A 14,735-nucleotide genomic window follows, 5' to 3' on the forward strand; every position below is an offset into this window, starting at 1 on the left:
ACATACATACAGATAGACAAACAGACATATCTCGTAACAGAGTAAAGGATTTGGACAAATTTTCTAGTGAAATTTTATATCTGTATGCTTAAGATTTATAGCTACAGACCTAAGTTCATCTAGGATCTTTTGGTTGGCACTTAAAACTTGTGAATACGCGGTAAGATAAAGTTCCTATGGTTTTGTTCAAACAAAGTTTAAATTTTGACCTTAAAATTAATAGCCCAATACAGTTGTTACTCTAGTAAATACTGAAATGTATTTATCAATGTAAAGCAAACCCCTATCTAAATACATTAACTCATATTATATCATTGTATGTTTTTCTGCTTACGTAACATATACATTATAAACGATGTATGGCAATCTTATCAGTAAATCTTATCGAAATGCATCGCTTCTGTTTTTTACCAACACAGCTGACCATTCAGACAACATGCAGTGGTTGAAAGAAGATGAATTTGATATTAAAGTGTTTTGTGTTGAGTGTAGTCGTGATACGATATGGTATGTGCATAAAATAGTTTTAGTCTGGTGTAGATTATGTGCACTATTTTTGCAAATGTTATTTGTCGTTAGTTTTAACAAAGTAGGGAAAATGTGTTGTCCAATATTTACTAGCTATACAATGCAGTTGTCTGCTTGCAATATTGAGCGGAGATAGTATATTAATCCAATACTTTTTTAAAGTCAATGCTACCATCCAAAGTCAATGGTAAGTCTATTTCACTTAAACGAAATGCCTATTTGCAGTATCCAAAGGAAAGGGTACGTTTATTTATTTACGGTATAACCATTTTACAATAATTTATAATATTACATTCATTTGCTCAAGATGATAAATAGTAAATAATTTGCGACATAATAAATAATAATAATATAACTTAGTCTACTTGCAGTATCCAAAGTCAATGGTACATTTGGTTCACGTCAATGTGATGTCAACTTGCAGTATCTAAAGTTATCGGTTTATTTGGTTTACATAAATGAAATGCCAAAGTCAATGGTAGGTCTATTTCACTTACACGGAATGTTTATTTGCAGTATTCAAAGTTAATGGCACATTTGGTACACATACAGTACAGTAAATGGAATAGCTATTTAAAGAGTATCTAAAGTCAATGGTGCATTAGCCTAATTCCTAATTCCGGTGACCCTAATTAGTTATTCATTAGTAAATTATGCTCAACGATATTAATCAGATTGTTCTTTCCTTTTGTACTGTATTTGAAATGTGTGATTCACTGATTAACATATATTAAGAATTTTTTGTTTTTACCTTTTTATTGAAATCCTGTAAATAATAGAGTGGCAACAAATATGCCTTTAGGCTGATTTGTATCATTTCCGATTTTTACCTTTCCATAGTGGGTAACTGTGCTAAATTTCGTGCGGACCACTTCAGCCGTTCAGGAGGAGTTTGTGGAAAACAAAAGCAGGATTGTAGTATAACAACTTCACTCAATTCTGCTCAATCATATAACCAACTTTTGGAATTCAGGCGATCACTTCCTGCAAACCATGGTTAATCACTGTCGTTTATCATGAAATTATTTTATTAAAAAATAACACTGTAAAAATATTAATCAATAAACAATCTAATAATAGTATGTTTCATTACTAGCGCCTAAAATAACTCTCTAACTTGACGACCGAGGCGAAGCCGAGGGTGGAATGAGCAAGATTGACACTCTTAGCGATCGCCAAACCAGATCCTACTAAATGCCAACTAAATCCTAAAAAACGAAACTGTCATTCTTTGCTCGTACACCTTTGCACCCAAATTTACCTCTGCCTTGTCTTGCCTTTGCATACGAACGTATGTTACTGTTATTTAGAAGCAACACCTACCCATTTACTCCGTGCAGGTATCTTGGGAACAGGTTGGTATCTTGGGACCCTTGGAGACGTACCTTCTTAAAGTAAGAGAGATCCTGCACAAATAGGCTTAAGTAATTTATTATATTGTCTGCTTAGCAGATAATTAGCTGGTACAAAAATTCTAGGGTTAGTTAAATTTAATGATCAGCGTTGATTTGAGCCACATTAATACATATCGTATCTGCCACACTTAATACGCAATCTGCCACACTCAAGAATATTAAGAATATGTATATACAGGTTGGCTGAAAAGTAACTTGCACCCACCCTTAACTTTTCAACCATTTAAGGTTTAATCGGTTTGCGGAAACATTCTTAGATATGAGGGGCTACAATAATTATGGTCAAATTTGAAAATTTTGCCCTCAGAGGTAGCGGGGGTAGGGGGTAGCTCAAAATGTTCAAATAGTAAGTATATTCATCGAGTTTGGTATCATTTTACAGGTCTTGACAAAACAAAACAATTCAAAAATAAAGAAAACCAAAATCGGCCCACTAATAACAAAATGGTGCCCTAAAACGTTTCAAATCCAAATAACCTTGAGGGTAGCTGAAAATTAACTTGTACCCTTTTTATCTTTTTAACTACCTATTTGAGATTTTTGAAATTTGTTTGTGGCAACCTGTTTAGATATGAAGGGCTACAATAATAATGGTTAATTTTAAAAATTTTCCCTTAGGGGTAGTGGGGGTTGGGGGTTGCTTAAAATTGGTTATTTGGATTTGATACGTTTTATGGTGCCATTTTGTTATTAGTGGGCTGATTTTGGTTTTATTTACGTCAATTGTTTAGTATTTTTAAGACCTGTAAAATGATACCAAACTCGACTATACTTGCTATTTGAAAAGTTTGAGTTACCCTCTACCCCCGCTACCTTAATAGGGCAAAATTTTCAAAATCAACTATTATTATTGTATCCCCTCATTTCTATGAAGGTTACCGCAAACTAATTTCAATAATCTCAAAAGGTTCAAAAGTTAAGGGGGGATGCAAGTTACTTTTCAGCCACCCTATACATACATATAGTATATTGAGTGAAATAATATATATCCTGGATTGCTATTCCAAACTATATAATGCATTTATTGTTGTATACAGGTCGAGCGGACTTTCGAATGTTTTTCAATCTGGAACAAGTTAAAGAATACTTCAGAAATGACTCGGTATGTAATAACGTATGACTGAGAACATTATGGTAAATAAACGTATATACTGTGTTATACTATGTAATTGTAATAGAACAACTGGTGGGAGATTTGGGAAAATACCTCGTTGCTTACTATGTGATACCGGTGACACGCTCCTTTATTCATATTATATTTGGAGTAAAGAGCTGCGGTCCATATAAAGCAGATGACTTTGGTAATAGTGTCATTTAACTAAAATATTCATTCCACTCATCCCAGTTATGTTTCCTTCTATTGAACAGTAAAATATTACAATTAACCATGAAAAATCCCTGAATGTTGAACAATATTATACTGTCAATTCCAAAACCACCGTAATCCTCAAAGGACTAACTGCAATACACTCTTTGGTTATAGGCCTTGGAGAGACACGTGTTTGCTCGCTGAGCTTACATAACTTCTAATAGGTTAGGAAAAGGTTTGAAGTAACTTTACAAGTGGAAGAGATGCCTTGGACACATATACTTAACCACATTTATTTCTCGTTATCTAGCCTTACCAAAAGCAAAATTAAAAATCATTACTAAAATGGCCTCCTCTAGGCCTACGGCAGAGGAGCGGTAGAGGAAGGTACACGGCTATTAAGAACAAAACAATACGTCTTGGGAACACTAAATGCTTAAATGCTTTTAAATGAAAGTGGTGGAAGCGGTCCAAACATCTCAAATGTTTGTTGATATACCAGGGATTTACGCTGCCACTCTTGCACCTAAGTCCAAGCCGTTTGTCTCTTATCAACTAACTCAACCATTGTTCAAAGACAAACACAATGTGAATAATACCAATACATTATACGAGTAAGGTGCCAAATAGATTTAACTTCCTTAATTCCTGTGGTTTTAACAGGGTAAAATCTAACTAACACATTCTGTTAGACCATGTTGTTGGTTATTATAAAACTCTAACTCCAAATCGTGATGTAGACGTCAGTAGCTAAATTTAATTTGATTAAATCATGTTTTTAGAGCTTGTTGGCCAACGACATCCTGTACACTTTCGAACACGAATGTTGCTCCATGGAGGAGAAGTCCATTTCGAAGGACCGCAGGCCTTTCATTGTTGTGGAGGGAAATCACAGGAAAAGTAAGCTAATGAAGTTGGTTATCGGTAATATATCATCAGTAATATATATCAATAGTATATATTTTAAGTATGTAACGATTTGGTGTTAATAGGCCAAACAGTAGATTTTTTATTAACGTTATTTTATAGAAATTTGTATTATGTATATTATTTGAAATGTGATTTTAGAAAGAATTTCCCATACTTCAAAAATGTGAAAATAATTTCAAGTATTATTTATGAGTCTTTATTTTACTTTGTTTGTATTCAAGTGATATTATTCATACGCATGAAACATATATATATATATATACATATAAAATAAAATAATTACTAAAAGGGTACTTTGTTAAATATGATTTTGATTTTTATTATATTAGTAGCCCTAAAAATGCAAGAAAATAATATATATATATATATATATATATATATATATATATTTATTAATAATATATACTTATATTATAGAGTTGACAGACGAATACATACATTATAATAATACATTACATAATAATACATTACATGCATACATTATAATAATACATTATATTGTACTGAGCTGTTTGGATTAATACAATGAAGACGCCCCAGCAAAGTAGGAATAGCTTGGAACAGCGTTGAGCGTATAGGGAGTGCACTTATGTGTAAGGTGAAATCAAAGCCTGGTAGAACACGCTCTCTTTTTCTATTTATCTTTTTGTATGGTCTTTATTCTCTATTTTGCTTATTTTGAAATATAATACGCTTAGAATTTTTCATTCCATTTATGAAAAGTGGAAAAGGACATTTATTTGAATAAATAAAATATTGATCTAACTATATTTAAACGAGTTAATAGGTATTCCAGACATAAATCATGCTAATTTATGTAAATAGTCGATGTCATAGAGTTGAAGTTAAATCGTCTACTAAACTTGAAAGATTATCAGAGCTAGCTCTCTGGAAATGGTTTGTAGTTAGTTGCAAAATTTAAGTTAGACACTACTTGAATCTCAATTCCACGTCGGGTCTGGGTACCAATTCAAAAGCAATTGTAAGGCAACAATAGAAAGTAAGGATTATTGTGAAAAACGTAAATAATCCATTAAAAAAATGGTGTTTAAAAAAATATAATATCTAATAATCTAAGAATGTTTTCTAGATTTTATAGGATACATTATATAGCCTAGTATCAGTCGATAAATATATGTTTGATAGTGATTTTCTCCGTATTCAATAATTGTACAAAAACACTTAAGTACACTAAATACCTGTTTTTTAAGAAGTACAATAAGGAAAAAAAATATTAAGTATAAATTTTTATTGTAATTTTTTTATTTGCGGTCACAGGAAGTAGTGATAAAAAAAACAAGTGGACATTTAGTTTGAAATGTATTAAACTTTCATTCAAATTGCTTTGAACACATGTGATTCAAAAGACAGAGTAGTAAAAGGATCCCTTTTCTCTCAAAGTACGAATCTATGTTTCCATTAAAATCCCTTTACCGTGCAACCATTCCTTTCAGCTATCTATCGCATATTTGTTTTATCCTCTCCCATAAAAGTTTAAATTCGACACCCTTAATTTGTAGCACAGGCACACCAATCAACGCCGTTCTTTAATAATTGGATATTGACGTTTGTTTTCAAGACGTGTTTTATTGTTGTATCTTATACAGTTTTAGTGTCATATATCACACCAGTCATGTGAGTAAATACAATACGATATAAGAGAATTCCAAACCACAAAAAGTATTTTCTTCAGATTGCATTTTGTCAAAGTGTCAAGCATACTGAATGTTATTACTAAATACCCCCTGCCGCAGCAAACCTGCCGACTAAGCGAATTTCCATTTGTCTGAATTTTGATTTTCAGTTAAATATATTTTAATAACATTAGGTTTAACGAGTACCTAGATTTGCTGCTACAAGGAAACTAATAAAGTGTGTTTTTGAGTAAAATATTGATAGCTTAGTACAAAATAAATAAATTTGCCAAGTTTGATCAAAATATATCCATAAACAAGCAAACTACAACATTTGGCAATATTCTCCATAAGAATAACATGGGAATTTTAAATTAACAATTTTTTTAATTTTCTCCGTTACTAACAATCGAACAAAAATTCTTTTACATACTAAATTATTTGTTTTTTTTAAACTCTTTAAAAAGGTCTAAAGAGAAATCGGGAAATTTTGTATTTTGAGGGTCAAAAGTGAGAAAAACCAATTTTTACCCCCATAAAACACCCCGTAAAGCCCCGTTCCCATGGTCCGATCGTGCTGGTTCGCGAACTCATTCAAGTTTATCCCGCTTTACACCTTTAAACTAAATTTCATCAAAATCGGACAAAAATTACTCAAGTTATCGCATTCACGGACGTATATATATCTTACTAATATTATAAATGAGAAAGTTTAGATGTATGGATGTATGGATGTATGGATGTATGTTTGTGACAAGTGAACGCGAAAAATACTGGTCGGATTGGGCTGAAATTTGGCATGATGATAGCTCACATTCCCGATTAACATCTTACTAATATTATAAATGAGAAAGTTTAGATGTATGGATGTATGGATGTATGGATGTATGTTTGTGACAAGTGAACGCGAAAAATACTGGTCGGATTGGGCTGAAATTTGGCATGATGATAGCTCACATTCCCGATTAACATATAGGCATATTCTTATTTCAAAAATCCTTTCGGGCTCCGCCCCAGTGGCTCTGGAGTTTCCCATGTTAACCTTATGAGAAATGGAATTATTGAATCTTATCAGCTGTTTCAATTAAACAAGTTGGTTCTGTTCTATGATGTTCAATAGCATTAAAGTTACAAGGATTACCAACAGGGTTCAGCACTATTATTTCTTTTACATTTATGACAACAGCTAATTTGCAACCAAAAGGTGAGTGAGCGTAGCGAACGAACTTCAACCTGAAGGCAAGTGAGCGCAGCGAACGAGCTCCAACCTAAAGGTGAGTGAGCGTAGCGAACGAGCTCCAACCTAAAGGTGAGTGAGCGTAGCGAACAAACTTCAACCAGGACCTGATTGAGCCATGCGAACGAGATAATCTTGAAAATTAAGAAGTTAAACGGGGCAAAGCCCGCGGGTTACAGCTAGTATATATATATATAAACTTGAACGAATGGTGTTTTTGGCCTCTGGGGACATCAAAATAAAAAAGTAAATTGGTCCCGGGTCTAGGTCTTACCGTGCCACCTACGGTAATAGCTACTTCCCTATAGGGAAATTCGCTAAAAGGAGCTTAGCGTTATTTTTTGTTAATTTTATAAACAACTGAAATATCATAATATTTTATCGCTTACGTTGTTATCCCCTAAGTATTTTTATTAAAGTTGGAGTGTAACTATTTCGTCATCAAGTCCCAAAAGAAAATATTTTAATATTCTTTGTTGACATCGACAAATTTTTAAACAACAGTGTCAACATATTTATATTTTAATTAAACCCTTATATTTTATTCATACTCAATATTTTCTAAAATTCGTATTAGACCCATTTCAAACATTTCTAATTTTTCAAATTAAATCAAATATAAATTTCAATACAAGGGACATTTCGAATGGCACTGACGACAGCAGATCTAAAGAACAACATTATTATGTTACACCGACGCGAAGCATACAGCTCGTAATTATTAAAATATTCTTCTCAAATATCTACCTTTGGACACATGATCTCTCACATTTCCCACTTGTTACATTACACTATTTCTACTTTACTTGTACCTCTAACATTTTACATCCCAAGTTTCATTACTTGTGATGACCCATATGTACCTTATGTTCAAAAAAGGCTTAACTTGCTGATGACTATAGGGTACATTACATATACATCATATTAATCTTACGTGTCACCATTACATACATCACGGACATTGAATTGGAGTTTTACCACCTGTTATATTACTATGTTGATAGAAAAAGATTTGTCCAATAGGATACTATATCACATGTACGTGACTGAAATGCTTTTTTATCTTTACATCCAGAAAAATTTCATTATAAGCTACTTACTACTGCTTGATCACGCTCTAGTCCAGGACCTGACTAGAGTTCTGTGTGCATGTCGTGTATAGAGAATTTTGCTTTTGCATTTCAATATGGGTGTCTTAGGAAGTGTTTTCCACTCGGGTGTCAAGTTCGCACCTGGTACGTTTTCGAGCTATGACGTCATCAAAATGGCGGCCATTGATATTTTTAAAACCGTATATTTCGCAAACTATTTGTCGGATCGGAATGAATTTTTTTTTTGAAAGATAATTTTAAATGCTACCTGTTTTACATTTACACATTTGTTGTGTGTTTAGTGCATTCTTCGTAATTTTGCAAAAACCTGTATTTTTCAATATTTTTGAGTTATTTTTGTTTGTAACGTTTTATTGATACAATTTATAAAAAACCACCAATGAAAAAAGTTGTAGAACATTTAAAAATCTTTACAAAAATACCAAATTCGATATGTTTTACTCAAAAGATTACGTCAAGAAACTAGATAAATCTCATAAAAACACCAATTTTGGCGCAAAAACGCCTATTAGTCCGGCATCTAGGGCAGTTCGCAAGTCTTATAAAGACAGTTGGAAAACACTTCCTAAGACACCTATATTGAAATGCAAAAGCAAAATTCTCTATACACGACATGCACACAGAACCCTAGTCAGGTCCTGGACTACTCTTACGTTTGTTTATTCCTACCTACTTTTCCTGACGAAAATGTATCTGATACAACTCACTGTTTGCAGGCCGTAACGTGATTGGCATGAGGGTAGCTCGTCTCATGAGGGGAAGATACTTGGTCCATCCATCACATTGTCTGCAAGGATTCGCCAACCAATTGCCCAGAGGCACTATGTTTCGTCGTGCCTTCTACCTACTTTCCATGTATGCCATCTCGTACGACGTTAAGTTTCATCTGGCTCTGGGAAGAGCTGTGGTTGTTAATGGGTAATGCTTGTATTATGAAATGTATATTTATGTTTGTTGGGGTTTACAATAATTTATTTTGCATTTTATAGGCCCTATATGCATATATTTTCAATAACAGTTGAATTTATCTTATGTAGAATCCTACAACTATTATACGTCGGTATACAGATCTCTGGGTAAAAGTAATCAATGTTTTAATTTGACATCAATAAGTGCCTTAGCAATTTATTAGTTAATTACAAATACACAATCATATAAGTATTGTGGCCCAGGTATTGGTGGGACATGCTGACATTTGCCCTAGTCCAAGGATACACCGCCGAAGACGCCCCTGACGTCACCGCACCTGATCTTCAAATACCAGCTGACCTCTTTCGCCCGGATATAATCTTCTTCCTTAACTTTCCAGACAACCTCCACTTCAATCAAGTTACCACTCGGAGTCCTGTCACCTGGAAACCAAGGTAAATGAGATACTAATCGTCTGGTTAATTAACTGCAGAAGATAACTGAAAATTAGCATTACTCCTATTACTGGAGTATAGAAAGAGTTATTGCATTTTGCAAAAACTGAGATATTTAAATTCGCTAGTAAAGTACAATGTGTTAGTTTACTCTTACCCTTACTCTTGCCATTGACTATGCAATGCTCTTACCTTACAGGGTTCTGAAGATGTACAGAGATCTCCAAGATAAAGGAGAGCCGGTGTCAGTGTTGAATCTGAAGGGACTGTACCGACCCACTATAGACGCTGTGTACGAGACTGTACTGAGAAATCTATCTGGCACCAGGGACGTATGGTTCGAAGATGGAAGAGTTAAGTTTGACTACGATGGTGAAGGGAAAGATGAAGAGTGACTAAAGAAACTTCACGAACCACTATAGAGACCATTCACTTGACTATACAATTCATCTTGCATCAAAAATCTTAGTTCAGTGGTAAAAATATTAATTGAAAATTGTAAAGCTTTAAAAATACTAATAACATTGCAAAATAAAATTCTTAGGAACGAAACTGCTTAGAATAATCCTTCCATGCTTGGAAGGTGAATCAAAATAAACTTAATGTGTAAAATTACAAGGTGTGTTGTAAATTAGTTCCCCGTCATCTATGAGATCTTGATATTGATGAATTATGATAGCCTTATCAGTTTGTTGTAATTGAGTTAGAACCACATTTGGTCAGCAAATTACTAGTTAAATCAGTAACATAACTTGATGGTAACAAGAATTACAGTGAATATGTTTTTAGTTTAGTGAAATAACTTAAGTAATATTTACAGAATAACAATAATAGTCATTCTAGCATAGTTTCAAACAATCAATTACGGTCCCTTGGAGTAATGATAAACCACTATTAAGTCATTTCTATGAAATGGTAGACAAGCAACCTTCATGGTGTAAGAAACCTCGTTTAGTTAAAGAGTTCTGTTCCTTTCAGTTTGTCTCAATACTAAGAAAATAATATAGTTTGGGAAGAAGTTTTCTGACTCAGGCTCCTGATTGAAGAACTTGAAAGTAACTTTGTTTTTCCTCAAACAAGAAACTTTAACATTGGAAACCATTTCATGGGTGTAGGATCTGTATGTAAAAAAACTGGAGTAAATGTATGAAATCGGTAGTGAAAGAATACATTATTGTTTATTTAACTACTGTTACTACATAACAAAATGTATACCTACAACACTAAATAATGCGCCTAAATGTTCAAAAGCTCAACCACTGTTCTAGTTTGCTTGTTTAGGGATATATTTTAACCTAACTTGGAAATGTTGTTTATTTAATAGTAAGCTATCAACATTGCAATAAAAAACACACCTCAATATCTTCCCTGTAGCTGCAAACCTAAGTACTCATTAAAATTCATGTTATTTAAATAGAAAAATCTGACAACTTTTAGGGAATATTTTAGTAGAAATACAGCAAGGTAAATGAAAAGTCGCTTAGTTTTGCAGGTTTGCTGCGGCGGGGGTATTTTTTATGCTGGCTTCGAACCCCAGCTTATGAGGCTGCGAAGCACAGAGTTTAAAGCCCATGAAGCTGGGTAATATTTTTACCCTCTCCAGGGACAGATATGTACGTACAACATATTTAGTGTTTGTGGTCTTACAGTAGTGTGAGACGCTTGAGAGAATTTGATCAGAGGTTTATTTTAATCTGAAAGCAGTCGGTTTGTGCGAGGGCTCACTGTGGATTAGACACAAAGGTCCCTCTATCAGAGGTGTAGTGGTGTGTTCACATAGAGGCGATAGCATATTAGGTCTTACAGTTCAGGTTAACATTACGCTCAAAGACCACTTCATTATATACTAACGAGCTGTTGGCCCGTCCTACGTACGGGATTGAGAAGTCAACAAAAACTGAAATTATATTAATATTTCCATTTCTAATCCAAGCAAAGTTCAAGCAGTTAACCATTTCCTGAAAACAAAAAGCTGCCAAGATAAACTAAAACATGTACACATTTTCCTATTCCTTCCTCAAAAAGTTGAACAGAAAAATAATTTGCATAATTTTTCCTTTGAATACTCGGGGGCAGAGCCTCGATTTGTATACATCAGTCGTTATAGAATCTTGAATCTTACTTATTTTCTATATTCAATGCCAACATCACAGAATAATAAACTAACCTGTTAGTTTGAAAGACAACTTTTATATTCAACCAGCTGTTAGTTAAAACAAATTATATTGCACTAAAACAAACTTAAAATTTTAAAGATTGCTCTAAAAAATAAATTAGAACATCTATCATTAAACCATGAATATTTAAATAGTCTGTCATCCTCTTACCCATAAAATGGACGTACAATGAGCATAACATTACACATAGTATAAATAAGTCAACCCTAAGCATGTAATTATTATCCAAATGCTGAATTTGTGACACAAAAGCTGAATGTTTACAGCTGTTATGTTAAGCAAATTATTTTATGCCAAAAGCTAGTTTAGAATCTTAGCGTCGGCTGCTAGACTTTTTAAAAATTAAAACTTAATTTTTAAAAAACTGGGACCCTAAACTAAAATTATGGCTTCGACATTCCCTAGTTCACAAAATTATCTTTCTTTCAACACAAAAATCATGAAAATCCGTCGAGTGGTTGATTCAGAATCGTGAAATAAAAAAACACTGTTTCGTTTTAATATTATAGATAGATAGACTAAAAGACTTCAAACATTCCTTGTTTACATAGATTACATAGCATGTAGTAGTGGCGGTTAGTAACAAAACTTCATCTATAATCTATCCTGGAATTATTTTAGGTCGGTGACGCGTTGAAATAGTTGTAACGAGGTTAAGATCTGGATCTTTACTGTTGTAGTTGTTGGCTCTTGATATTGGGAGAACGTATCGTTCAAAGGGATTTTCCACAGAAGTTCACAAATGGAACGACCAAATTTTTCGAACACTAGATTTAACTTTAATTTAGTTTGTATTCAGGAAAATGTTCGGTGTTTAGTTTCATCCTACTGACAACGTTGAAAGACTTAGTGAAGTAGTTCTCAAAGTACAAAGAATAACAATAGTTTTGTATCCCTCATATTTTCCTGTATAATATAACACAAAATAAAAATTCTTCGGGATATACATTTTTATTAGTTGAGGACCATCGTTGAAAAATAATATCTTTAGCACGGTCGCCAGTAGGCTGAGTAATGGTGTGGTGACATCGAAAGTCAATTGATGCTGAGAGGCATAAGTAACTTTGAACAGATTGAATTAATTTTCCTCTTTGACACTTTCCAGACAAAGCTAGAACGTTTTTTGTGACAAATATTTTCTTTATTCTCCTTATTCAGTTGAATAGTCTTGCAGCAAAACCAATATGAGAGAAATAATCCTGACGTTTTGCTACGTTGAAAAAGCGTAGGTATATTATACAATATTCGTTGTTATTAAAGCATATTTCTCCCAGTGACTTTTCATTTCGTTAATTTTATTGCTTGGATCACATTACGCTGATATAACACAAATTTTATAAAATTCTTATTAGTATTATTTTTTTTATTAAGTGTTTAGAGGTGCTAAATTAATACCCTACATCAATTAAGACACTCCTTTTAAACGTCCTTACTCTAAATTCGTGCTAACTTGGTGTTAATGTAGCAATTGAATTCATGTGTAGTAATTATTTTACTACTGTAATTTTAAAATACTAAAAATCCAACCCAGACTATGAAAAAAACCATCACATTATTTTATTACTCGAAAAGTTCAATCGAGGTGTAATTAGGTAATAATTTCAATAGTCAAGTGTAATTTAGCGTAATTCATTTCTCCTTTTGTTTTAGAAATACTCCATCTTAAAGGTTAAAGTAATAAGCATGAAATTAAGCACATCCATAGTAACCAACCATTAGAAGTATAAATCTGAAATGATACAAATCGGACTAAAGAGACTTTCTCTACAAGAACTATCACATTATTTGCAAGATAACAATAAAAAGGTAAACAAAAGAGTCGTAATCGAATCGTCTAAACTAGCACAATAAAAATACGGAACAAAAGGGAATAAGAAGAACAATAAGATTAATATCGTCGAACATAATTTACTACAATAACCGATTCATTGAATTTAGATAATCCAAATAGCCATTCTATTAATGTTAACCAAATATACCATTGACCTTGGATACTGCAAGGAGACATCTCATTTATGCGAACTAGATTAAGCATTGACTTTGGATACTGCAAGTATACGTCCCGTTTTCGTTAACGAGATGTAGCATTAGGACTTTGCAAAAGGAATAAAATTAAAATGCTAGCTCCACTCAATATTGCAAGCAGACAACTACATTTTACACCTAGGAATAAGTGAGGGGTGATTCCCAAAATTAAATAATGAAAATCGTCCTACTGGGGTGAAATTATACGTATTGAAACTAGAGTGTTTACTTCCTCGCCATTCAAATGTTTGTTTAGGTCAAGTTATGTTAGTTAGCTAGGACTTCTCAAACGAGCAGTACTTTTACCTTAACTTTTACTTTACTTTGAAATAGCGAACATACAAATGTAGGTAGTTTACATTATTTACTCGTGTGGTTTGACAACAATTTTTTGTTATGACTAAGTATATTTTTCTGATTGCCCGTTGTTTATATTTGTTGTATTATCTTTTATTCACATACTTATAATGAACAACAAAGTCATGTCTTTATTTAAAAGTGTATTCAACACACGACAATACTATGAAATTAGCAAATCAACTAATAGTAATATTTTCTATGCATTATATTTGTTGATCACAAAATACCCACCATTACTTCAGTCTGGTAGAAGGCATAAAGGCAAACACAACCAAACATGTGGGGCCTTTTTCATAATAAAGTACAAACAACAAGTAGTAAATCAGCTGATCGCCAAATGCATATTTTTTTGCTAGATTTTCATTGGGCGATCAGCTGATTTACTACTTGTTGTTTGTACTTTATTATGAAAAAGGCCCCACATGTTTGGTTGTGTTTGCCTTTATGCCTTCTACCAGACTGGAGTAATGGGACGTCAAAGCAGCCTTGGTTGCCTAGCAGTGTTTTAAGTGCTTTTCTGTGTTTGGCCACAGGAAACATTGCTGTTTACAAGAACCCTCAACCTAATTTGATTGATACTAGGGATACGATGTAGCTTTGCATTTTGAATTGGGGTTTTTATATCGCTTGTATAATTTGTATCT

The 14,735-nt window shown here is 33.2% G+C and overlaps 1 protein-coding gene across 1 annotated transcript; it reads left to right on the forward strand.

The window, feature by feature from the left end:
* Positions 1-416: 416 nt before the first annotated feature.
* Positions 417-10,128, forward strand: LOC128997103 (uncharacterized). Its single transcript, XM_054422680.1, has 6 exons — positions 417-507; positions 2,981-3,045; positions 4,035-4,152; positions 8,882-9,083; positions 9,338-9,529; positions 9,729-10,128. Exons 1-6 carry the CDS (start codon positions 456-458, stop codon positions 9,922-9,924), a joined length of 825 nt encoding a protein of 274 aa, XP_054278655.1. The 5' UTR covers positions 417-455; the 3' UTR covers positions 9,925-10,128.
* The last annotated feature ends 4,607 nt before the right edge of the window (positions 10,129-14,735 follow it).

Source organism: Macrosteles quadrilineatus, unplaced genomic scaffold (genome assembly GCF_028750875.1).
Source record: "Macrosteles quadrilineatus isolate MER2022 unplaced genomic scaffold, UCM_ALF_1.0 Scaffold_6__1_contigs__length_79288215, whole genome shotgun sequence".
In the NCBI taxonomy this organism is placed as follows: Eukaryota; Metazoa; Arthropoda; class Insecta; order Hemiptera; family Cicadellidae; genus Macrosteles; species Macrosteles quadrilineatus.

Excerpts from the sequence above, each read along its gene's own strand:
- LOC128997103 (XM_054422680.1), top strand. The coding sequence starts at position 456 with ATGAATTTGATATTAAAGTGTTTTGTGTTGAGTGTAGTCGTGATACGA. Across the intron at positions 3,046-4,034 it reads AATACTTCAGAAATGACTCG|AGCTTGTTGGCCAACGACAT; the intron begins GTATGTAATAAC and ends TCATGTTTTTAG. Across the intron at positions 4,153-8,881 it reads GGAGGGAAATCACAGGAAAA|GCCGTAACGTGATTGGCATG; the intron begins GTAAGCTAATGA and ends CACTGTTTGCAG.